The sequence below is a fragment of the Sminthopsis crassicaudata genome, chromosome 3 (assembly GCF_048593235.1).
Source record: "Sminthopsis crassicaudata isolate SCR6 chromosome 3, ASM4859323v1, whole genome shotgun sequence".
Taxonomy (NCBI): Eukaryota; Metazoa; Chordata; class Mammalia; order Dasyuromorphia; family Dasyuridae; genus Sminthopsis; species Sminthopsis crassicaudata.
Genome location: NC_133619.1, coordinates 579,664,505 through 579,689,875, shown reverse-complemented (window position 1 = coordinate 579,689,875; position 25,371 = coordinate 579,664,505). Strand labels below are relative to the sequence as shown.

Below are 25,371 nucleotides of genomic sequence, written 5' to 3'. Positions count from 1 at the left end.
CATTCCAAAGAGCACAGTAGTACAACAGATCTTGAGTGACACATTGAGGATGTGAATAAGAAAGTGGGCAGTGGTGAATGGAAACAAAATTTGCATAAAGGCAGACAAAGTTTTAAAATCACTGGAATGGGGAGGGTATGATAATATGGGAGTGTGCCAGGCATTCAGGAATGAATTTAGGACGGAGGGACAGCAGGCTAAAAGGTAAACTGGTAGGAGAGAATGAGCAGTGAGGCTGTACCTATTCACAATGGGTGTTCTAGGCAGGGATTTACATCATTAATTAGGTCAGTGTGAAGTGAGGTAGTTGTATATAGCTGGAAGTGAGGGAGAGCATGACTTGAGTCTTTGGATCTGTAGTAGATAGAGATGTCAGGAAAATCTCATTTCCGTAGGTCACTCATATTTGTAGTCCTAAAGAGTAGCACTCAGTTCATAGTGAATCACAGAATTTCAAAGCTGGGAGGCCCCTGAGTTCATCTATTCCTCTACCTAAGTAGGAAACAAATTGAATACATCAGGTATTGTCTTCTTCATTTTGTTATGGAAGGACAGGTAAACCTTCATTTATGTAACAGTTTCAGTTGTTAAAGTCTTAATTTAGTAAACTGACATTTGCCTCTTTAATTTTCATCCATTTCTTTGATATAGTGGAAAGAGCCTGGACTAGGGTCAGAAACTCAACATTCATGTTTTGTGTCTAGTTATTAATCACCTATGTGACTTCAAGCAACTCCCTTCTACTCTCTGGACTTAGGCTTCTTCAAGTACAACAAAAAGATGTTTGTTGATTTAGATTCTCTCTTAAGGCCCTTCAGAGATATGACTATACAACTTTCCTTCTTCTTAACTCTGCTTCCCCACAATACATGATGACTAAGAAAATTGCATAGCACTACAAGAAAGTGCTTTGAGGTTCATCCACTTCTGATCACCTCTGGAAGTGGCCACATTCCTGAAAAGTACTGTCTGTTTCCTGATAGTTGAAAAGTAGAGCTTTTGTTATGGAAGTATTAATCTCATTTCAGCAATGGGAGACCTTTTGGTGCTCTCTACCGGAAAGGACTACACTCAGTATCAGCGATTCATAATCTCTCCTAACAAGTCTTGTCTCCTCTCTACTCTAATCCATCCTTCATCCTCTTTGAAACTAAATTTTTTTAGCACATATTTAACCCATATCAGATTGCTTGCTGTCTTGGGGTGGGGGAGGTAAAGGAGGAAGAGAGAAAAATTTGAAACAAAGTTTTACAAAAACGAATGTTTAAAACTGTTACCTGCTGCAAAAATAAAAGACTCAGGAGTGTGTGGAATAAGTTGGGTTTTTTTATAGTTTTTGTAAGAAATGAGTGATTCACCTAGGGTTCTCCTTTTATTTTCTATCCTGAAACACAAGGTGTTCCTCCCCTGTACTTTCCCCCCATCTCCCCAGTGGCTGGAGATGATAAAATATACAAATTTCTTGCTTCTCCCAAGTGGGGAGTGATTTTTTTTTTTTATCAGTTTATCATTTTAGCAGCTCAGTATCTTAGTTTATACTTGGTTAACTGACATGACCTTTCTTTCTGACAAATCCTTGTCCCTATATAGAATTGCAACTCTATAGGTTGCTCCCCAAAACTATCTTTACATGTATTTGGAAAAATAAAATACTATTGAGGGAAAAAAAATTAATTAAAATAATAGGGAAAAAAATAGACCTATCATCTTTATGCATAGATTGATCATACCTCTGTTTTGCTCAGAAATCTTAAGTAGTTTACTTTTTCCTCTCAAAGTAAACTGATAATAATTTTATTACTGGAAATGACATTGAAGAAAATACATTACCATCTGCACTCTAGGGACCTTAGGACTTTTCCATCTAAAGCTAAAATTGCACATATCTCCTTATAAGAAATGTGAACTCCTTGAGAACTGTCTTTTTTTGATATCTATTTGTTTCCTTAATATTTTGTACATAGTAAATGTTTAATAAATTTTAATAAATTCATTCAAGTACAGTTCAGGACTTTGAGTCGTTCCAAAATCTGTCACTCTCTTTTTAGATTTATTTCGTGATATACCCAGTCCATATACCTTATGGTCTATTTAAACTGTACTACTGCTGATCTTTAAATATTCCCTTTCCTTTTCTGCCTCTGTGACCTTCATAGTGCTGCTTTCCATCCCTGGATCGTTGACCTCTTGGCCTGCTGAATTCCCACCTGTTCTCTAACTCCTGGCAAGTTAGAAAATTGTACCTCTTTCATGAAGCTGTTAACTACTGAGTTTCAGGGATCAAAACCCAAATTCCAGTCCCAGCTAGGCCACTGACTATTTTTTGCTGTCCAGATCTGTTATTTCATTGGTAGAGAGAGTATTGGCTTAGGAAATTTCTTCCATCAATGCAAATTGTCATCTGCTTTGCAGTTCATAGTTTTAGGGAATTTCCTGGGACAATGTGGGGTTAATGAATTTTTGGAGATCACACAGATTGTGTCAGAGGCAAAACCAGGTCTTCTAACTTAAGGGCCAGCTATGACAAATTGCCTTTCCTCATCATCTTAGAATCACATATTTTAAAATAGAGATTAAGGTCAGCCTTTCCTTTTACATTGAAGAAAACTGACTACACTCTGGAAGAGAAAGTGACAAAAAAGATTTTTTTGAACTGATAAATGCAGTTAAAGTGCCCAGTAGGTGGAGCAACTTTTAGAACTCAAGTTTGTATATTTTTTCAATCCAACCAGATCGTAATTGATTCCATATCATATGCCTTTATTTCTTTTCTTTGTTTCCATTCAGTAGGGGGACTAATATGTCAACAAATACTTTAAATGAATAAATATATATTCTTTGAAGTAAAATTTTATTTTAAATGTTTAAAAAAGACACTTTTAGGGGGAACTAGGTGTTGCATTGGATAGAGCACCAGCCCTGAAGTTAGGAGGACCTGAGTTCAAATGGGATCTCAGACACTTAACACTTTCTACCTGTGTGATCCTGGGCAAGCCATTTAACCTCAATTGCCTCTGAAAAAAACACACCACTTTAGGTCACATTTTTAGTTATACAAAATTGCCTAACCCTTGGGTGTAAAAAAATGTAACTTTATTCAATTATTTACAAAAATTTGTGGAGTACCATTAAAATGCTTAGGTCTGGGCCTTTATTGAATGGGAGCAAGAGGTGAAATAAAAGGCATGTTTTTACTACCCTCTGATTACCATCTAATTAAGTTGGTAAGACAGGCCCACATTCTAAAGTTTAGAGTAAGTGCTGCTTGCATTGGGTTGGAAGAAGTAAGACCTGATTGGGAGAAAAACCTTCAAAAGACCTACAGGGATTTTGTTGTAATGAGAAAAGCACTGAATTTGAAAACTTTAAGGATCTGAGTTTGTGTTCTAGTGTATCTATTGACTAACTATGTGACAATAGCCTGACCTCATGGCTTTCGGGAAACTGGAGTTAATATTTCCTACCTGGCCTACCTTACATGATTGTGAAGAAAGTGTTTAGTAAACTAAGAGGATAAATTGTCATTATTGTTATTAATATTAGATATTATAAGCAACTGATATTCTTCCCTTTCTACATCTGATGCCCACTAGCTGTATAATAATTAACAAAGTAATGCTGAGCCTCCTGGGTTCTGTTCTTGGGTAAACAGAATCAACTAAATTACAAGTGTTTACCTACTGTTCGGGATATTAGGGAAAAGCCAAGATCTAACATTTTGTTGATTATAAAAATCACTTGCAGTCTGTCATTACCACATTGTCTCTGACCATTGAATTGTATATCTTCTCTTTTTCTAGCCCACAGTGCCCTGGATTGGTGCTCAGAGCAGTGAATAGGTAGGAAGCATAAGGAACTGAGCTTTGAAAACAGAGATCCCTAGAGAATGGAGTCTCTTAGGAGACCAGGTTTAGTCTGCCTCAGGTTGTCATCCCTGAAGTCTGTGCTGGCCCATTTGATACATATAGTTCATCACAGTTTTACTGCAGCAGTCAGAAAAATGTAGACTGATAGATATGAACTTATTCATGCCTGGCTTTTTCTGGAACTCTTGGTTAAATTCCGTTTTTGACCTGTTTGCCCTGTTGTTCTTAAGTCAGTTTTCTTCTTTTTCCTGGGAAGAAAATATACATGTATATTTAGTTCAATTCAACTGATACCAAAGCACTTTCTATCTGTAAAACTGTCCTTAACTCAGGGAATAGAAAAATGGAAAAAAGTTTCTGTCTTCAAGAAGTTTGCAGTCTACTAGGGACATTTTCACAAATAAATATAATACAAGATAGGATGTAATAAGGATGAAGGAGGAATCTAAATTTACTCTAGGAAAATTTGGAAAGAGAAGGGTCACTATCAGCTGTGGAGAACTGAGAACCAGATTTCAATAGGCAGAGATATTTAGAAGAGGTTGTCACACACATGGAGGTGGCTATAGAACATTTTAGAAATGTTTGCTATCATTATTATTATTATTATTTTAATTATTACTTTTATTCACATTACCCTTCCATAAAACTTTCTTTCATTATACTCTGACCTACCTCCTTCAACCCTTATTAGAAATGTAGTAAGCATTCATATGCTTTATGAATTGTTTTTGATCCCTTTGGGGAGAATACTAAAGCTTCCTTTGCTGAGCATATTGATTGTCAGATGTTAAACTTGGACTTTTGGAACACTTAAATTTTCACCCCTTACACAAGCCATTTTAAGCTTTCCTTGGCACTTATGCCAAAGAAATAGGTGCAGCCCATTGTAACATTTGGAATCCTGGTTAGTAGCCTTGGAGTACTGTGTCATCAGACCTTCAGCTACCCTTGTAACTATAACTCTCTCAGGGTAATCTTTACTGCAATTAATAGTGAGGCCAGCCTGACCGGTTTCCTCCTTCCTTTTCTCTCTGGAAGGCACATTCAATATAGAGCTAGAGATAAGGTCTTTTCTGGAAGGAAAGGAGGGGGAGTGTTAATGGAAGTTCTAATTTAATTGTTTTCTCATTGAAGGGCAAGAAAGAAGATTAAGAATCATTTATTTCAGGAAAATTGGTTATAAAGAAATCAAGCTAAATCTTTATTCCCCAAGACTGCTTTTGGATAGGAAATGTGGTAAACTCTTCATATGTCTGCTTAGGTCCAGACTAGAAGTCCTTTCTTAACATAGTTTCTCCTCATTACAGAACAGGTTATTCTTATACTCCAAGCCATTTGGAGTAGATGTTTGTGGGCCTCTCCTTTTCCCCAGAGATCTGTGCTGTGATGGTGGTTTGTACCTGGCTATAACAAGGCAAATTAAGCAGGAAGATGAATAGCAGTTCTGGGGCTGTGCCCATTAAATAGCAGCCTGCTTCTCTTGAATGGTGTTACTTTCTGCTCATTGGCTTTTTTCCCAATTTTTTTCTTACTTTCTTTTTTCTCTTCCTTTCTGCAATGTTTTTCATTAAAGATCACCATCTTTAATTTTCCTATAATTATTTCTCCTAACTCCATTTGCTGTTAATTCATAGATAATGAGATATTTATAAGGAGTTTAATGTAATGGCTGGCACATTGTAGGTACTTAATAAATGCCTGTCCAATCTTCACAACATGCCAGTGAGTATTGTGAGTAGTGGGAACTTTGACATATATAATGGTTTGTCATCCTCCCTTTCTATCTTCTTTCTTTTCCAATTTACTAATTTCTTCCTTTTGGGTTATCTTTCTGTATTTCTCCTTCCCATCTTAGCTGAACTGTGAAAAAGATACACAATAACTTCACTTCTCTTACTGTCTTTTAAACCCTATGCAATCTTGCTTTTGACTTCATCAGTTAACCAAAACTGCTTTATCCAAAGATTTCCTAATTACAAAATGTAATGACCTTCTTCTCCTTCTCCCTCAATACTTTTCCTTCTTGACTTCTGAAACATTTGACACTGTTGACCAACTTCTGAATCTTGTGTCTTTCTAGGTCTACCTATGACACTCTTCAGTTTCCTTAGCTATATCTTCATTTATGTCATACTCATTCCTTTCCCTTCTGTCCCTCTCCCATACTGAACTGTCTTTTGTCTATATACTTTCTCATCAACTTCCATGACTTCATTTACTTTTATTTTTTTTAATGTATATTATTTCTTCCTTTATTTAAAGCATGTATTTGTTTTAACCTCCTTAAATATTTCTGAGTTGCCCTAGAAACTGGATCATGATTCAGATTTGGAATTCTATATAGGAGAAGCCCAGCAAGATATAGGTTGAAATTCTGCAGTAGCTTTGCAAAGCAGGCCTTTCTGCTGTTTTCTGAAGACACTTTATTTCCATAAGATAATGAATTTCTTCTAGGAAGGACCATAAAAGTACCAAGAATCCAACATTCTTCAGAAAGGATCTTGTAATAAATCTGTATGCTTGAGAATAAAGATTTGTTTTTCTCTAGTTCTGCCTTAGTTGTGAGATTTTCCTTTTGGAGTATTCAGCTTCCACTTCTCAAATTGAATTCATACTCCATTTGGTTTTGTATATTGTCACTTAATTCTTTGAGTAGTGTTTTTCTGCTTCTTGGGTCTTATTTTCTAACCTATTCATTTATCTATCCACATCAGAATGTTTGCTTCAGTTTATTCTGGGGAACAACATCTCCTTCTACATCTTCTCTGAATTTCTCTGTTGTTGTTTTCAACAGTTTTAGAAGTCTGCATTCTTGAGAATAATGCTTTCTGTATCTCTGTAGTTCTGCCTTAGACTCTTGATGTGAGTTTTTCCATTTTGGAGAGTTCAGCTTCCAGTTTTCAAATTTGATGTTCCTTTTGTTTTTTTATGTTCTTTTATTTGTTGTAAGCTTGTTTGATATCTTCTGTCTGTAAGAATAGGTTAACTTTTTCTATTCTTCAATCTCCCACTCCTACCTTGCTTTTGTTTCAATCTTCAGTTCCTATTGTTCTACTTGACTGTATTTTAGTTTAGGCATTTCTAAATGATGCTTAAGACCCAGCATGACATACTTTTTTTTTTTTTTTGCAAGTTTTTCATAGAATATAACTTATCAAAGACTTTAATTTGTTGATTCCAAATATCTATTTTTTGAAGATATTGTATCTTATTATTGTATAAGGTTTTCAGTCTGTTTCTCAGATAACTTAATCCTAAAAAAAGACTTAGCTGAGTTAATTTATTTTTAGATTTGTCTCCAGTCCCAGCCTCTCTCCTGAGTTTCAAACCTTCATCACCAATTGTCCATTGGACATTTCAAATTCTCATAAGCACTTTTTTTCCCTATTACTGTCCATGGGACATCCAGTTTGAAATGTCCCTATAACTATCAAGTATACCACCAGCTTTATAACTCCAGTGTTATCTTTGACTCTTTACTCTCACTTATTCCATGTCAGTTGCCAAACCTTTTGGTTCTACCTTCACATCTCTGCTCTACATCACCTTCTTTCTACTCATGCAAGTACCATCCTTAGATTGGAGTCTCTAAAAGGCATTATTGACATAGCTTTCTAATTGGTCTCTTTACCTCAAATTTCTTCTCAATCTATTCCATCATCGATTCCCTTTTCGAAAAAAAATTGGGGTAAAGTCTGATAAGTAAATCCCATTGACCCCCTTGTTAGCTCCAAGATCGAATATAAAGTCCTTTACTTGGCATGTAAATCTCTTAACACAGTAACCCCTCTTCCTATTTTTCCAGTCGTCTTATTTTTATTTCTATTTGCCTTGACATTTAGCCATTCTGTTCTACTTGTTGTTTATTCCAGGTGCCTAACATGAAGCCATTCTCTGTTTTTTTCCTAAAACGTTCTCCCTCTCCATTTTCACCTCTTAAAATCCCCTGGCTTCAGCCATCTTTAGCATTATTTTCATTTCTTTTCTAGGTTTATCCCAATTCTATAGTCTGTCAAGATAACTTTGTAATCCAATGTGTGTGATTATCCCTTCTAACTTTGAGTCATCTCAAAGTTTGGTTGCATCCATGACTTTTAAGTTATTCTTAAATGTTAAATTGTTTTGTGATAACCACAGAGCCCTGGAGCACTTCATTGGAGACTTATCTAATTACATTACCATTGAATCCTCACATCTTCATATTTTCCCATAAGAACAGTATAAGATACTGTATTAATTGCTTTGTTAAACTATAAGCAAACTATATCTGTGAAATTCCTCTGATCCACTAATTTAGTAATTTTTTTTATAAAGTGAAATAAATATAATCTGACCTTAATAAAACTGCTTCATGAGCTTTATAATCACTGATTTCTTAATTAGATTTTTCACTAGTTATCTCTTTAATTATCCATTCCAAAAATTAAAGTTCAGTAACCTATAGTTTAGAGTCAGTGTGTGTGTGTGTGTGTGTGTGTGTGTGTGTGTGTGTGTATTTAAATATTTATCCTTCAGTCCTGTAGTACCTCTTTTGTTTTTCATGCTCTTTTCTATATTGGCTGAGACTTAGTACACTTTTGTGTTGTTCTTTCTAAGTGTTACTCTTATTTATGTTGCACAGATGACTTAAATTCATCCACGGCAATTAAGTGTTCTTTTCGATCAACACTTATTAGCTTTTTTTGTTCTATCTTTTGCATTGCAAAGATCATTCTCTTTTGCTGAGAAAATAGAAACAAAACAAAAACTAAGTAGTTCTATCTTTTCTGTTGTTAATTATCTTTAGATTCACCCTGATCAGCAGTTTAATTTCTTTTGTAATCCTCTTTTTGTTCATATATTTTGGTTTATTTTTTAACTTTTAGAAAATTTTTAAAAATTAGTGTTACAAATTTTATAAATTTTTATTTGATTCCTTTTGTCTTTTATATTCTAGTTTTCTGTGATTTCTCTCTCTTTCCTTTCCAGGGAGTCATTCCATATAACAAACAAAATTTTTTTTTAAGACAAAAAAAGAAAAAGGAAAAAGGAAAAAATTAGCACAACCAAATAAAAAAGTGAAAAAAGTCTGAAAATATGTGCAATGTGTAATACCTGTGGGCCTCTCACCTTCATGAAGGAATGGACTTAATGTTGTCCTCTTACATGTCTCCATTCAGGTTATGCTTGATCTTTATAATTTTGTTACATTTGGTTTTAAATCTTTTGTGCATATGTTTGTTTTTTCATTTACATTTTTATGTTTTCTTATCTGCCTACTTCTGCATGAATTCATATGGATCTTTCTGTGCTTTTTATCCATGGATACATGGATAATTTTTATTTTATGAATAATTTTATTAGCTTAATTTTTAAATAATAGCTTTCTATTACATGCAGATAGTTTTCAACATCCACACTTGCAAAACTTCATGTTTCAAATTTTTCGTCCTTCCTTCTCCCCAGACTCTTCCTTAGACAGCAAGCAATCCAACATATATTAAATACATTCAATTCCTCTATACACATCTCCACATTTATCATGCTGCATAAGAAAAATAACCTCAAAAAGGGGAAAAAAGTGAGAAAGATAAGAAAAGCAATAAAACAACAAAAAAAGGTAAAAATACTATGTTGTGATCCACATTCAATCCCCACGGTTTTCTTTCTGGATGCAGATGACTCTTTTCATCACAAGTATATTGGAATTGGCCTGAATCAGCTCATTGTTGAAAAGAGCCACATTCATCAGAATTGATCATTGTATAATCTTTTTTTTTTTTTTAATAGCTTTTTATTTACAAGATATATGCACGGGTAATTTTACAACACTGACAATTGTCAAGCCTTTTGTTCCAATTTTTTCCTTCCTTCCCCCCTCCCTTAGATGGCAGGTTGACCAATACATGTTACATATGTTAAAATATAAATTAAATAAAATATATGTATACATGTCTAAACAGTTATTTTGCTGTACAAAAATAATTGGAATTTGAAATAGTGTACAATTAGTCTGTGAAGGAAATCCAAAATGCAGGCGGACAAAAATAGGGCTATTGGGAATTCTTTGTAGTGGTTCATAGACATTTTCCAGAGTTCTTTTGCTGGGCGTAACTGGTTCAGTTCATTACTGCTCTATTGGAACTGATTTGGTTCATCTCATTGTTGAAGATGGCCACGTCCATCAGAATTGATATATCATCATATAGTATTGTTGTTGAAGTATATAATAATCTCTTGATCCTGCTCATTTCACTCAGCATCAGTTCATGTAAGTCTCTCCAGGCCTCTCTGAAATCACCCTGTTGGTTATTTCTTACAGAACAATAATATTCCATAACATTCATAAACCACAATTTATTAAGCCATTCTCCAGTGATGGGCATCCATTTAATTTCCAGTTACTACCTACTACAAAAAGGGCTGCCACAAACATTCTTGTACATACAAGTCCCTTTCCCTTCTTTAAGATCTCTTTGGGATACAAGCCCAGTAGTAACATTGCTGGATCAAGGGTATGCACAGTTTGATAACTTTTTGAGCATAGTTCCAAATCATTCTCCATAATGGCTGGATGTATTCACATTGTATAATCTTGTTGCTGTGTACAGTGTTCTTCTTGTGGCTTTACTCACTTCACTTATCATCAGTTCATGTAAGTCTCTCCAGGCCTTTCTGAAATCATCCTGCTGATCCTTTCTTAAAGAACAGCAACATTACATAACATTTATATGCCATAACTTATTCAGCTATTTCCCCAACTGATGGGCATTCACTCAGTTTCCAGTTCCTTGCCACTACAAAAAGGACTGCTACAAACATTTTTGCACATTTGGGTTCTTTTCCCTTTTTTATTTTCTTTTTGGGATATAGACCCAGTAGAGATACTGTTGGATCAAAGGGTATACACAGTTTGATAACCCTTTGGGCATAGTTCTAAATTGCTCTCCAGAATGGTTAGATCAATTCACAAGTCTACCAACAATGTATTATTAGTATTTCAGTTTTTCCACATCCCCTTCAACATTTATCACTATTTTTTCCTATCATTTAGATTCTCTAGTCTGAGAGGTGTGTATTGGTACCTTAGAGTTGTCTTAATTTCTCTGAACAATAGTGATTTAGAGCATTTCTCATGACTAGAAATGATTTTAATTTCTTCATCTGAAAATTGTTCATATCCTTTAGTCATTCATTAATTGGACAATGGCTTAACACATAATTTTTAAATAGCATAGTAATAATTCCATTATCTTTATGTGCCATGACATCTATTTTGTTTCCAATTCTTTGCTGTCAAAAAAAAAAAAAAGTGCTGTTATATATGTTTTAGTATAACAGGCTTTATTCATATCAATGGTTTCCTTGTGGTATAATCCCAAAATGGTCGTAACAATTGCACCATTCTAACAGCACATTACCATAACAGCCTCTTCCCAAATATAACTTTGAAAACTTTTAATTGATTTTAGTTTTCGTTTTCAGCTCTAGCTCAGTATGAGTATGATCTTCTTTACTAAATGTTAGTCTTAAGGATCTTCTATAGCTTCCTTTTGATTACTCAGAAATCTGCTTTCCTAAAACTTGGGGTTTATGTCAAAACTCTTTTTGACTTTCCTCTCTTTTATAAACTTTAATCATTTTCACAGCAATCTAATCCTTCCCATTTCTAAGAATCAGGTACAGAATAGAATTTCCTATTGTTGGTTCCTCTACTTTTTAAAGAATTAAATTGTAATTTTCAGAAATCAAAATCTTTCTCTATGTGTGCGACGGGTGATAGACCCCCTTTCCCAAATTAATTAATCAGAGACATCTTCAGGTACAAAGAGAAAGCATTTATTTAGTCCTTGAAGGAAGAGGCCCAAGCACAGCCATTCCAGCTCCCGCCATGTGCTTGTGGAACCTGACCAGCTTCCAGCTTGTTGGGGTTTAAAAAGCAAAAGACCCTTTAGGATAGACTAAATGTTGTCTGCTCCCAATCAGCCCCATTCACCATTGAGCTTCACTCACATTTTGTTGACCATGTATTTTATTCCTTGTTCCTGGATTTCCTCACAAGAGGTTATCTTCTTAATATATGATGCTGTCCATCCTTCTCTTCCCCACCACTTCCCCTGTTTTAACTTGTCCTGTTTCTTTCAAATAAAGTTCATCCACCTAACACTACTTTCTAGCCAAAGTTCTAATGTCTATCATATATTACAGCTTATTTATATATTATTATTTATTATCTTATGTTGTACCAGATTCCAGTTCCATGAGAGCAGGCACTCTTATTGATGTGAATTTTGTGTGTCTCTCAGCATTAGGTACTGTTTTCTGCACAAAGTTACTACTTAATTGTAGTGAGCTGTCGTCTCTAGAAGCTGCCGGATCGCTCTCTGGGAAGAGATCTGCTGTGTCTACTCAAATCTTTCCGACAGATTCTTCTTCCTGTAACGAACCGTTGTCTCCAGGCAGTTGCTGTTAACTCTTGTCCAAAGAAGTGACTTCCCTTCCTGCAGAGAGCCCCGTCAAGCCTGATGCAATTCAGAGTCTTTCTTCTTGAATCCTGGCTCTGAATCTCCTCCAGCTCTTATCCTTCTCCAGGCCGATCTGCTCTCTGCGCCCATTGCTGTCTCTTTTTATCCTCCCAGAGAATGGGCGTGGGATAATGCAAGGGCTTCTGGGAAGAACCACCCCAGCCAATGAGCTTGCCCCCTCTATCAAGTCAACCTGAGTTCTCACCTTGTAACCGTCCAGAAAACCTGAATTCTCACCTTGTCACCATCCAGACAACCTGAGTTCTCACTTAGTAATCCTAACATTCTCCCCCTTTCTTTTGATTTAGAACATAGGACAGTCATGACCTTGAAACATAAATCCATCAATATGGGAAGTATTACAGATAATTACATAAATGACCTTGAAACATAAATCCATCAATATGGGAAGTATTACAGATAATTACATAAATTACATAAGCACATAGTAACATAGTAACGTAACACATGCTAGAAGTATATAACATAATCATAAATTGAAAATTTATAAATGTCCATAAGTCCATTGTCCATTAGTCTCATCTTGTGTGAGGAAGTCCAATGATTCCTGCTGGTTTTTAAAGTTCTTTAACAGTCTTCTTATTATCCATGCTCTTTCAGTGTCAGATGTTTCTTAGATCTTCTCCTTTATTTTGAGGTCTTTCTCTTTTTCTGTCTCTCTCTGATGGATAAGGCGAATATGACTCATTGGCACCCATCTGATTCCTTCTCCTGCTGAAGAAATACAAGCAAACCCTCTCTCCCAGGCAGTTAACCTATCTAATTTCCTTCTATTTACCACTTTCTAAATCTCTTCTCATCATCTGACAATTACATTGGAGTTGTTTGCACTGGACACAGCCCTGTTGGTTTAAAAGGCCTGTATTCTCCCCAAGTGTAATCCATTTTTGCAATCTGATTGCCTTTTGGCTCACTTATCAGGTAATCCCTTTCTACCATGTGATTACTTTTCTGCTGGTTGATCAAATCAGAGTCCTGACCTTCTAAAGGCTCTTTAGGTGTAACATCAGCTGCCATCATGCCCCAAGTCTTTTTTGCCTGGGGCCCTGGATCTGGGCCCCTCATCCTATTTCCCTGAATTAGTTTACACTCTGATGCCCAATGGAGTCCTCTGTTGCATTTTGGACATGGGGTTTTAGGTCTTCTCTCACCCTGTCTTCTCACTGTATCTCCATACCTACACTGAGCTCTTAGATGCCCAATTTTTCCACATTGAAAACATCGCCGAGTTTCTCTAGAAGTCCCTTGCCAGGAGGGACCCTGTCTTTCCACGTTCATCATCATCCGGGTGTAAAAAGCATTTGTTCCCACTGTAGCACAGCGTCTTATGATCTCCTCTAAAGGAGCATCTTTGTCTAATCCCCATATAATTCTTTTGCAAATCTCGTTGGCATTTTCCTTAGCCAGATGTCTGGTCATTATTTCTGTAGCTGCATTTTCTCCAATAGTTCTTTTGACAGCAGTTTGCAAACGTCCCACAAAATCTGCAAAAGGTTCATTGGGACCTTGCTCTATTTTAGTGAAAGCCTCTCCACGATCTTTCTGTCCAGGGAGGACACCCCAAGCTTTTATTGCAGCCTTGGCAATTTGTTCATATATTGTCATGGTATAATGAATCTGTTCCGAATTCTCTCCATACTGACCTTCACCAGCTAAGTGCTCAAAAGTGAATTGTGTGTTAACTCCTATTTCCAAATTGCATCTGACTTGAATTTTACATAATTCATGAAATTCCGCAAGCCATAATAAATTTTCTCCAGGTTCCAGACATGTCCTTGCTATGGATTTCCAATCATTCGGGGTTAGGACTTCATAAGACAAACCATCTAGTAACATTTTGACATAAGCTGATGTAGCCCCATAAAGAGTACAACCTTTTTTCAAATCCTTAATTTTATTCAAATCTAAAGGTGCATATCTTCTCCTTTTTTTACCTACAGAGTCAGTATTTTCAATCACAGGATATGCATGTATAAAATCACTTATATCCTGTCCTTCTCTCTTAGCTTTAACCAATGCTTTTTCTAATCTTGTCATAGGCTTAGGCTTCTTCACAGGCAATTCTGTTTGTGTTTCTGCCTCTTCCCCTCTTTCTTCCTCCATCTCTGAAGGTGGGGTTGATGTGGGCCTGTCAATAATCTGTTCTCTAGGCAGGGTTGAAGCTTCTTCAAGAGAATCATACCATAATTCCTCATTTAAATCCTCTTGCTCTAGGGAAAGATCTTGATCTTTCCTTTTTTCCTCACACTTCCTCCTCTGTTCATTTTTAGAACTTTTCCTTCTCCTACAACTTGCTTGATAGTTTAAGGCTAATTGAACTATGTTGTAGATATAAAATACTTCTGCAGAAATTGAACGAGGCCCATTTTTTGCTTGAAATTCTTTCATTTCATATCCCACTAGCTTCCATTTATCTACATTTATCTTTTCTTCCTCTAAGAACCAAGGGGATGTGCGTCTTAATGCAGCCAAGAGTTTAGCAATCTGTACCCAGGTTACAAGTAAACTCTGCTCCTCAATTATCTTGATTATACTCTCTATAGTACCACTCCTGAATGGGGGTGGAGCTGAGGTTTCTTCTGGGGCTGGGGATGAGTCGGCTGAGGTCCAGGGATTGAATATAGCTAACATCTGCCCCATTTCAGCTATAAGAGATTCCTGGTTTAGCCCTTAACAAGTTAAGTTCCTTATTTATCTATTAGCACGCTCACTTAATCTTTAACAAAGTTTCCTCGTTACTCACGGTTCTGGGTCAGAGAGACTGAGATCTAGATCGGAAGCTTTTCCACTGGAATCAGGACCGTGTCTGTCCCTGTTCGGGCGCCAAAATGCAAAGGTCTGGTCTAGTTCCTCTTGTCAGGATAAGCAAAAGTCCTTGCCCCACGTGTGGACGCCAATTGTAGTGAGCTGTCGTCTCTAGAAGCTGCCGGATCGCTCTCTGGGAAGAGATCTGCTGTGTCTACTCAAATCTTTCCGACAGATTCTTCTTCCTGTAACGAACCGTTGTCTCCAGGCAGTTGCTGTTAACTCTTGTCCAAAGAAGTGACTTCCCTTCCTGCAGAGAGCCCCGTCAAGCCTGATGCAATTCAGAGTCTTTCTTCTTGAATCCTGGCTCTGAATCTCCTCCAGCTCTTATCCTTCTCCAGGCCGATCTGCTCTCTGCGCCCATTGCTGTCTCTTTTTATCCTCCCAGAGAATGGGCGTGGGATAATGCAAGGGCTTCTGGGAAGAACCACCCCAGCCAATGAGCTTGCCCCCTCTATCAAGTCAACCTGAGTTCTCACCTTGTAACCGTCCAGAAAACCTGAATTCTCACCTTGTCACCATCCAGACAACCTGAGTTCTCACTTAGTAATCCTAACACTTAATAAATATTGTTATATTGAGAAATTTATTAGCCTCAGATTATAGGAGTCCCTTGAATTAAGTGAACTGTGAAAAGATGAGGCAGTGTTTTGAAAATTGAGTGAAGGTCGGTGGTGCCTCAGGGTCAGATTTCTTTCTCCGGAGATCACGTGGTTTACAAGGAGTGGGACCTTTTCTTTGTGAGACTAAGTTGGAGCTACCTTGGCATTAAAACTCTCAGATAAGGTAATTTAGTAATCCTAAAGATGTGGTTAGGTTGAAAGTTTTTTCCCTCATTTATGACTTATAATTTATGACTTAGTCATTTGTCCTGACTAATGGTGAATGGGACTGATTGAGTGAAGTTTTCTCATTTTGAGACTAAGTCACATGACCTCTTCCCTCCCCCTTCCCCCCCCCCCCCCCCCCCAGCCTTTCCCCGAGCAGGAAGATCAGGTGTTGAACTCTGGGTTGCAGGGAGTCACATGGTCTCTAAAGGTCAGACTCTCGGAAAGTGACGTGACCTGTGGGAAGCAGACAACATTGGTGACCATTGCTCAAGGATGGTTATGTCTTTTTAGTCTATCCAATGAAAAGGCTCGGGTCTTTTGCTTTTCAAACCTCTCCCTCCCCCTTCCCCTCATAAAGCCGAAGCTGATCTGGTTCCAGGAGCATATGGTGGGAGTTGGATAGCTCCCAGGTGTGTGTGTGGGCCTCTCCCTGCAGCTACTAAATAAATGCTTTCTCTTTGTACCTGAAGATGCCTTTGATTAGTTAATTTGTGAAAGGGGGGGGGGGGTCCTATCACCTGTCCCACACTATGGCAAAGATCCAAGGTATAGGGAGTATTAGCTCAGACTCCTATATAATCCTGGTCTGTTAACTGGGCCCTGCCTCTGCTTTCCTTTCTGCTTGTCAAAATTAGGAATTTAGACAAGGAAACTCATACTACTTTGGTTGCTGGAGAGCCATTTGAAAAGTTCTGAACTGGGAAGACTTAGATGTGAGGCAGAGTTTTAAGAGTAACATAGCATTGTTATGTAAAATGTATTGGAGAGAAGGGGAAGGCCTGGAATACTGTGCTGAATTAGGTCAAATTCAGGCCTGAACACTAGCTAGAGGCTCTATGAATTAGAAAGCAAGACATTTAAGAAACATTCTTCCAGCTAATGTGATAAAACAGGAAACTTGGTATTAGACAAAGTTAGGAAGAGCTATTAATACCAAAGGAGTTTATATTTGATCCTACAACTACTAAGGAACCACTGGGATTCATTCTAAGGGAGAGAAAGGGTCAGATCTTTGGAAAAAATATTAGCAGCCAAATAGAGACTGAGAGAAAATAAGAAGAGAGTTGATCCAAGCTGTGGTTAATTGTAGTAGTCCAGGAAGGAAATTGATGAGTGGGAGAGGAGACTTAAATAAAGATTAGGGTAAAAACAGTTTTGTTGTCACTTGTTTTAGACATATCTGGTTCTCATGAGTCTAATCTAGGATTCTCTTGGTGAAGATATTGAAATAATTTGCCATATTCTTCTGTGGTTTATTTTACAGATGAGGAAACTGAAGGAATAGAATTAAGTAACTTGACACAGCTAGTAAGTTTCTGAACCAGATTTGAACTCGGTCTTCTTGACTTCAGTCCCAGAATTCTATCACTACACCATCTAAGAAATTATAAGATTTGTGAATGTATGGGGTAAATGGGAGGGTGAAGAATCAAGTTTAACATTGGCATTGTGAATCTGTATGGTTAGGAGGATGGTATGTCAGGAAGATAGGAGAGCTTGAGAGGAAGAGAGATAAAAGTTTTATTTTAAACATGTTGATTTTGAGACATCCAGTTTGAGAAGTCTAAGAGGTGATTGGATTTCTAAGACTAGCTTAGGAGAGACACTAGGGCTGGGTGTATAGCTCTGGGAATTCTCTATAGCAGTGATCATCGAATTCATAGGAGCTGGTAACATCACCAAGAAAGACAGTATAAAGACAGAACAGAAGGAAGTCCAGGAAAGAGACTTGGAGAACATCCATGGTTAGAAGGTGTGATGTTTGAAGAACCAGTGTAGGAAACTATGAAAGAAATAGGAGAAATGAGAGCAGTATTATGAAAATTTTGAAATTTGTGGGTTTATGCTATGTATCCATAATTGGGTATAATAATCTTTTTATACCTCCCTAATAAACTCATTATTCCATTCACTACGATGACTTCCAGGCCTTTTCATCTCTCCTTAAACTCCTTGTGACTCCCCTTTCCCCTACACTCTCAGCTGAGAAACTTGTCTCATATTTTTGCATGAAAAAAAGAGCTCTTTATTTTTCCCTTTTCCTAATTTTACATGTCTTGGATATTAGTTTCTCCTTCACTCCTGTCTCATCTATGAAGTGGTCTTCCTAACAAAGCAAAGCCTTTTACATACACAAATGATCCCATTCCATTCTTTCTTTTCCAACCCATTTTATCCTCTCTCATTCCCCATTGATTTTCAACCCATCTCTGTCTACTGGCTGCTTTCCTACTGCCTGTAAACATGCCTATCTACCACATCTTCCAAAAAAACCAAACTCCAAATCATCACTTCATCCATCCATCCTTGCTAGCTGTTATCCCATATCTCTCTTTCCTCTAACTCTTGTAACTCTCTGCAGTCTGACTCCTGACCTCATTCAACAGAAATTGTTTCTTCCAAAGTTGCTGCTAATCTCTTGGTTGCAAACCTGAATAGCCTTTTCTCAATCTTTATCCTTCTCGACTTCTCTGTAGCCTTTGACACTATCAGTCATCCTCTCTTAGATACTTTTCTCTCTCTTAAGTTTTTGTGACGCTGCTGTCCTCTATTTATTTGACTGTTCCTTCCCAATATTCTTTGCTGGATCTTCTTCCAAATTGCAACTACAAACCAAGGATGCCCCCACAAAGTCTTTTCCTGGTCCCTAGTCTCTTTTCTGTCTATACTGCAATCTAATCAGCTCCAATGGATTCAACTATGATCTCTATGCTGATAATAGTCACCCAAGCTTGTCATCCTCCACACTACACTTTCTTACCTTCCTCATATCCAATCTGTTGTTAAGGCTTATGAATTTTAGCTTTGTAACATCTCTATATATGCTCCTTTTCTCTCCCCTAATGCTTTTACTACCACCTGCCTTCATTCCATTATACCTGGACTATTACATTATACTTTTGGTTCGTCTCTTATTTCAAGTCTTTCCCCACTGCAATCCACCTTCTGCTCAGCTCTCAAAATTATATTCCTAAAGTACAAGTCTGACCATATTATCCCCCATTTCAGTATACTCCAGTGGCTTCTTATCACCTCTAGGATTAAATGTAAAATCCTTTTTTTGTCAGTCTTCTACAGTTTACCTCCTTCCCTTCTCTACCCCCTTCCTACTCAAATACAGTAATCTGACCCCCTTTCTGTTTCTTGAACAAAATAATCTTCATCTCCCAACTTTGTGCATTTTCACTGTCCATCCCTATGCCTGGAAATCTCTCCCATTATCCACCTTCTGGTTTCCTTGGCTTCCTTCAAGTCCCATCTAAAACTCCATCTTTTTCTAAAAATCCTTTCCTGATCTTTTTTACTTAATGTTTATTGATGCAGAGAAATCAAGGACAATCAGGATTGAGAAAAGACCTTTGGTTTTGGCATTTAGATCATTGGTAACTTTGAAGAAGGCAGTTTCTGGTGAATGATAAAGTCAGAAGTCAAATTGCAAAGCAATTTTGAAAATTGTAAAGAGGAAAGATATTTATTGCTTGTAGATGGTTTTCTCCAGTTTAACTGAGAAAGGAAGAGGAGTGAATGAATCAACTGAAGGTTTTTTGGGGTTTTTTTTTTGAGGATATGGGAGACCTGGACATGCTAGTAGGCAGCCAGCAGATAAGGAGCCAGTAGATAGAGAAAATGAAAATAAAAGAGTGAGGATTTAATGAGGGAAATTTTTTGAAGTCAGGAAGAGAAAGAGTCAAGGATATATGTAGAGATTTACTTTGACAAGAAGGGCCACCTCTAAGACTTCCTTCACTAGAAGGAAGAGATAATATAGGGATATATTGGAATAATATGAGATAAGAAGGAGGGGCTCTGGAAGAATTTGTATATGTGTATATATGAAACACAGGCCAATGTACAATACACAGATCTTGAGGTGTGAATTATAATATTTGCTCTGTGACTTTGGAAAAGTTACAGAATTTCTCTAGTCCTTTATTTCCTTATCTGTATAACGAAGAGATCAGATGACTTCTAATGGGCCTTCCAGCTCTATTTTATGAAACAAATGCTTGGTCATTATGGAAAAAGATGACTGGGTCATACAACAAGAGCAGGGAGATAGGCAGATTATTCTGATAATACCCATGAAACATTAAAAGAACCAGAGGAAGTCCTCTAACACTTTGTATTCAAATGCTTTGGACTGCATACCAAAGGTTGTAAATAAGAATTTTATAGGATGACAATCAGTACATGGCTTAACAGTATTAGTTGCTGGCTTTCTGAACTTTGGACTAGATACCTTAGGTTAAGATGTATTTGGCTTCATGTGAATAAACTCTACCAGGGTATAGGATGAAGATGTCTTTCCAGACTAGCCTACAGGTTAATTTTAAGTATTCTTTATGTATTTCTCATACTGAGTAATGACTATTCTACCCAGAGGAGAATTTTGATGTCATTTAAATAACCCAACTTGCTGGTCTAGAAGGTTACTTGGACTATTGCAATAGCTTTTTTCTCTAGTTTCTCCCTATTCCAGGACATTTTCCATTGAAGCTTCCTTTCTCCTTGTGGGAGGGTTGAGGGGGTGGGGAAGAAAGAGGCCAGGAAATTGATCTGCTCTAATCTAACCATGTTACCCAACCTTTTCCTGCCTCACCAATTTAATAAATTCTACTGGCTTCATGTGACCTCCAGGATCAAATCTCCTGACATCTTTAGTTTCTTTGAAGTCCCAGCTAAAATCCTATCTTTTACTGGAAGCCCTTCATGATCCCCTTTTCTGTTAATATATTTCTTGTATTTATAATTTCCAATTTCTCCATATATCTCTTGTTTACACTATGAACTCCTTGAGAATAGGGCCTTTGAATGCTTGTTGATTATCAACTTTCTAGTCCTTTCAGAGGCAGATGGTAGAAACCCAAGTCCTACAGTTACTTTAGCATTTGAGTAGCACTTGTGTTTCCAAGTGCTAACCAGATTTTAGATTTATTACTATAAATTAAAGGATCAACTTTTACAATTTTTTGCTTTTTATCCTGCCCCACCCTTTTTAAAAATAGTTTTTATTTAACAGATATATGCATGGGTAAATTTTACAACATTGACAATTGCCAAACCTTTTGTTCTAATTTTCCCCTCCCCCCCATGGCAGATTGACATTGTTAAATATGATAGAGTATAAATTAAATACAATATATGTATACATGACCAAACAGTTGTTTAGCTGTACAAAAAGAATCGGACTTTAATGCAGGCGGACAAAAATAGAGCTATTGGGAATTCTATGTAGTGTTCTCCCAGAGTTCTTTTGCTGGGCGTAACTGAACCAGTTACTGGTTTAGTTCATTACTGCTCTATTGGAACTGATTTGGTTCAATCTCATTGTTGAAGTTGGCCTCGTCCATCAGAATTGATCATCATATAGTATTGTTGTTGAAGTATATAATGATCTCCTGATCCTGCTCATTTCACTTAGCATCAGTTCCTGTAATTCTCTCCAGGCCTCTCTGAAATCATCCTGTTGGTCATTTCTTTCTTTCTTTCTTTCTTTTTTTTTTCCTCATGTTTAATTTTTTTGATTAATTTTTTTATAATTATAACATTTTCTTTGACAGTACATATGCATAGGTATTTTTTTTTTTTTTTAAACAACATTATCCCTTGTACTCCCTTCTGTTCCGAATTTTTCCCCTCCTTCCCTCCACCCCCTCCCCTAGATGGCAGGCATTCCCATACATATTAAGTATCTTATAGTATATCCTAGGTCTGTTGGTCATTTCTTACAGAATATCCTGCCTTTCTTAAAAGGAGTGAAAGCAAATGTGTAGGATACCAACAGTTTCTCCCCTTCCTGACTTGTGTCCATAATAATAGTAGTCATAGCAAATAAGAATTTTATAGGCTTAACAGTATTAGTTACAAAATGCTTTATAGTTCATCATTTTATTTAATCATCAGCCAGAATTTGAATCCAGGTAGTCTGATTCCATATTCAATATTTCAACACTTTAAGAATCTGTGATTTCACTGATGTGTATCCTCTTTCCACCAGCTGGGATACTCATTCACTGCAGGCTTTAGTTAAAGGACTTCAGCCAAAGATATCTAGAGTTAAAAACAATTCAGCATTTAGTAACTATTCTCTTAATGGTAAGCTTTTAAAAATTTATCTTGTCTAGTGTTTGAATAACCAGCACACAAATTTATTTCCAAAGTCAGACACATTGAAAGCCTGTCCTCTTTGTTAGTACTTTCTGAGACTTTTATTCCACTGAACCATCAAAGTCTGTGTTGTAGTAGACATTGAAAAAAGAGGACTTAGTGGAAGGGATAAGAATGTCAGTAATTAAAGACCAAAATGAGTGGTGGTGGTGTAAATGGGTCTGAATTTTTATGAGATCATAGATTTAGAGCTGGAAGAGACCTTGTACTTCAGCCTTCACGTTTTATAGAAGCTGAAGCCCAGAAAGGGTGAAGGATTTGACTAAATGCAAGGGAAAGTGACAGATGAAAGATTTGAACTCCATTACTTCTGACTCAATATACTACATCATGGCATTGCTCTGAAAGTTAAATAATTGTCTCATTATAAATTTAAGGCCAAAGTGAGTGATAGTATACTTTGGGAGGGAGAAGAGAGAGAGCAATATGGGATAGAAAAATGAAGGGAAAGCTTCTTGGAGATGAGCCTTGTATTTCTCTAGAAACCTTGGTGGCCATTGTTGAAGATGTGTGGCCATGTCAGTAAAATGTTTAGCAGGGTTTGTCTTGTCATTTGTCTTGTCATAGTAGTAGTAACTGATTTTCTGATGGTGTTTCTTTCCAGGTTGATCTCTCAGACCTGTCCCCTGAGGAAAGATGGAGGTAAGTGCTGTTGCTTGGACTTTTCCATGTGATAGCCTAGTAACTACACCTACATGGAGTTGAACAAAATGACTGATCATCCGTTGATATCCGTTGGTATAGTGGGAAGAGTCCTAGACTTGGAGTTAGAGAGTCAGGTTATGGATCCCTTGGTAGTCTGCTGAAGGTTGAGTACTCTTTAAAAATCATGTTTTTAAAATGTATAAAAATACATAGGATGACAAAAGAAACCAATTAATTTTTTAAATTATCAAAATAATTCTCAAACTGGTTTATAGATCCCTATTCTTAAGGGCCCTCTGACAACTATCATTTTATATGAAGCTAATATTTGACAGTAGCTTCATAGTAAACAGAAGAACTAGAAATCATTTCATTCCCTAAAGACCTAAAAAAAAAAAAAATAAAAAGTTTAAGATTTCTGCCCAGGACATGTGTCATTCAGTCTTTAGCAAGTTCTGTCCAGCACCTTAAGAATGGTAAGTTTTGGCTTGGTTTTGCTTTTTAAAGTAAATTTTTATCTTTTGTTTTTACATCACTTAACGTTATCTACTATATCTCTCCTTCCATTACCCCCCAAAAACATTCCTTATAATAAAGGTTTTTCATAAAGAAGATCCAACTCACTTCCAGTTGATCAATGATGGACAGAAACAACTACACCCAGAGAAGGAACACTGGGAAGTGAATGTAAATTGTTAGCACTACTGTCTATCTACCCAGGTTACTTATACCTTTGGAATCTAATACATTATAACATGCAACAAGAAAATTGTATTTACACACATATATTGTATCTAGATTATACTGTAACACATGTAAAATGTATGGGATTGCCTGTCATCTAGGGGAGGGAGTAGAGGGAGGGAGGGGTAAATTTGGAAAAATGAATACAAGGGATAATGTTATAAAAAAAGTTACTCATGCATACTGTCAAAAATTTTTTTTTATAATTATAAAATTTTTTTAAAAATAACCAAAAATAATAATAATAATTTATAACGTGGGGGGGGGAGAGTGGATTTCTGAAGGGGAGAGAGGCAAGTCACATTTATATTTGTTAAATATGGAATAATAAAAATGAAAATTATTATTAAAAAAATAATAATAATAAAGGTTTTTTGTTTGTTTGCTTGTTTTTTACTGAGGCAATTGGGGTTAAATGACTTGCCCAGGGTCACACAGCTAGGAAGCATTAAGTGTCTGAGGCCAAAAAAATTTCCACAAGACTAACTGACCTATCAAAAAATTTTGATGTTATTATATGCAGTGTTCCATACCCAAGCTTCTTTACCTTTTCAGTGAATAATAGGAAAGGTGGAAAAAACAAAACAAAACATGAAAATACCCTTAAGAAACAAAACATTCCATCCTAGCAACAACCCTAGGATTCAGAAATTAGGAGTTTGGAAACATAATAAACAACTTTTTAATGATTAGAGTTGTCTTACTATTTAGTGAGCATTAAATGCTTTTATGAGCAGGGTACTAGATGCAAAGATAAATGACAGTCCTTATCCTCTGAGAACTTCTTGAAAAGAATCATAGTTTTTGGCATATTGGAAGTAACAAATAGTCCATTGCACTTTTTGTTAAGTATGGTTAGGATTGGATGTTTTCTGAGAGTTGGCAAAACTGGGGGAGGAGGGAGGTGGTATTCAGATAAATATAACACAAGGTAGAATGTGACTAGGCAGAATTACAATTATAATGCTGTAGGAAAATTTGAGGAGGGAGAGAATACTTTCATCTGGGAAACTTAGGAAAGACTTCACAGAGAAGGTAAAAGAATTCTGAAGTGCAGAGATAGGAAAAGAATGCATTCAAGAAATGGGAAACAGCTTGTTTAAGTGAAATTAAGTAGGAATAAAGTTTTGCATTTAGATTAAATAGGGTGGGAAAGGCATGACTAGAAGAACAACCTGAAGAGCTAGGTGACTACAAGTTAAGAATGAGTCCTTAGTAAGATATAACTCCTAAAGTAAATTAATGCTATATTTATAGGATAATGTCCAGGTCATGGTAGTTAATAATTCTATACTTCTTTTTAATACTTAAAATACATCTGGAATATTGTATTAAATTCTCCCTTAAGAGGGACATTGATAAATTGGGAGAAAGCATGATACAATAGGAGGAGCACTGGAACCATCCTTTTATTTACTGACAATATGATGATATAACTTATAGGGAATAAGCAAAAATATTGAGACAATTAAATAGCTCCATCAGAGGAGCTAAAAATATAAAATTCATACAAATCAGTAGCAGTTCAGTATAATAACAAAACCTGAAAACCAAAAATAAAAGGGGAAATTCCATTCCAAATAACTACAATATAAAAATATCTGGGAATCAACCTTCCAAAGCACACAGAAGAGTTGTATAGGTTCAGTTATGAAGTGCTTTGTACAGAAAGAACTTTGGTAAGTGAAAGTGAGAAAGCAAAAGTGAAAGATTCCAAAATTTTAAATTTTTAAGTAATCTATGCCAATTGCCTAACAAATCAAGATCACTAATCTTCTTCTGCTT

General features: G+C 36.4%; 1 protein-coding gene across 2 annotated transcripts in view; it reads left to right on the top strand.

Moving 5' to 3' along the window:
• RNF121 (ring finger protein 121) overlaps positions 1-25,371 on the top strand; it is a 121,500-nt gene that overhangs the window by 38,447 nt on the left and 57,682 nt on the right. For both annotated transcript variants that reach the window (XM_074304939.1, XM_074304938.1), the window contains one exon: positions 22,802-22,839. Coding sequence is in view for 1 of the 2 variants with exons in the window: in XM_074304938.1 (XP_074161039.1) it covers positions 22,802-22,839 (38 nt within the window). In the remaining variant the exon portion in view is untranslated. The remainder of the gene's footprint in view (positions 1-22,801; positions 22,840-25,371) is intronic.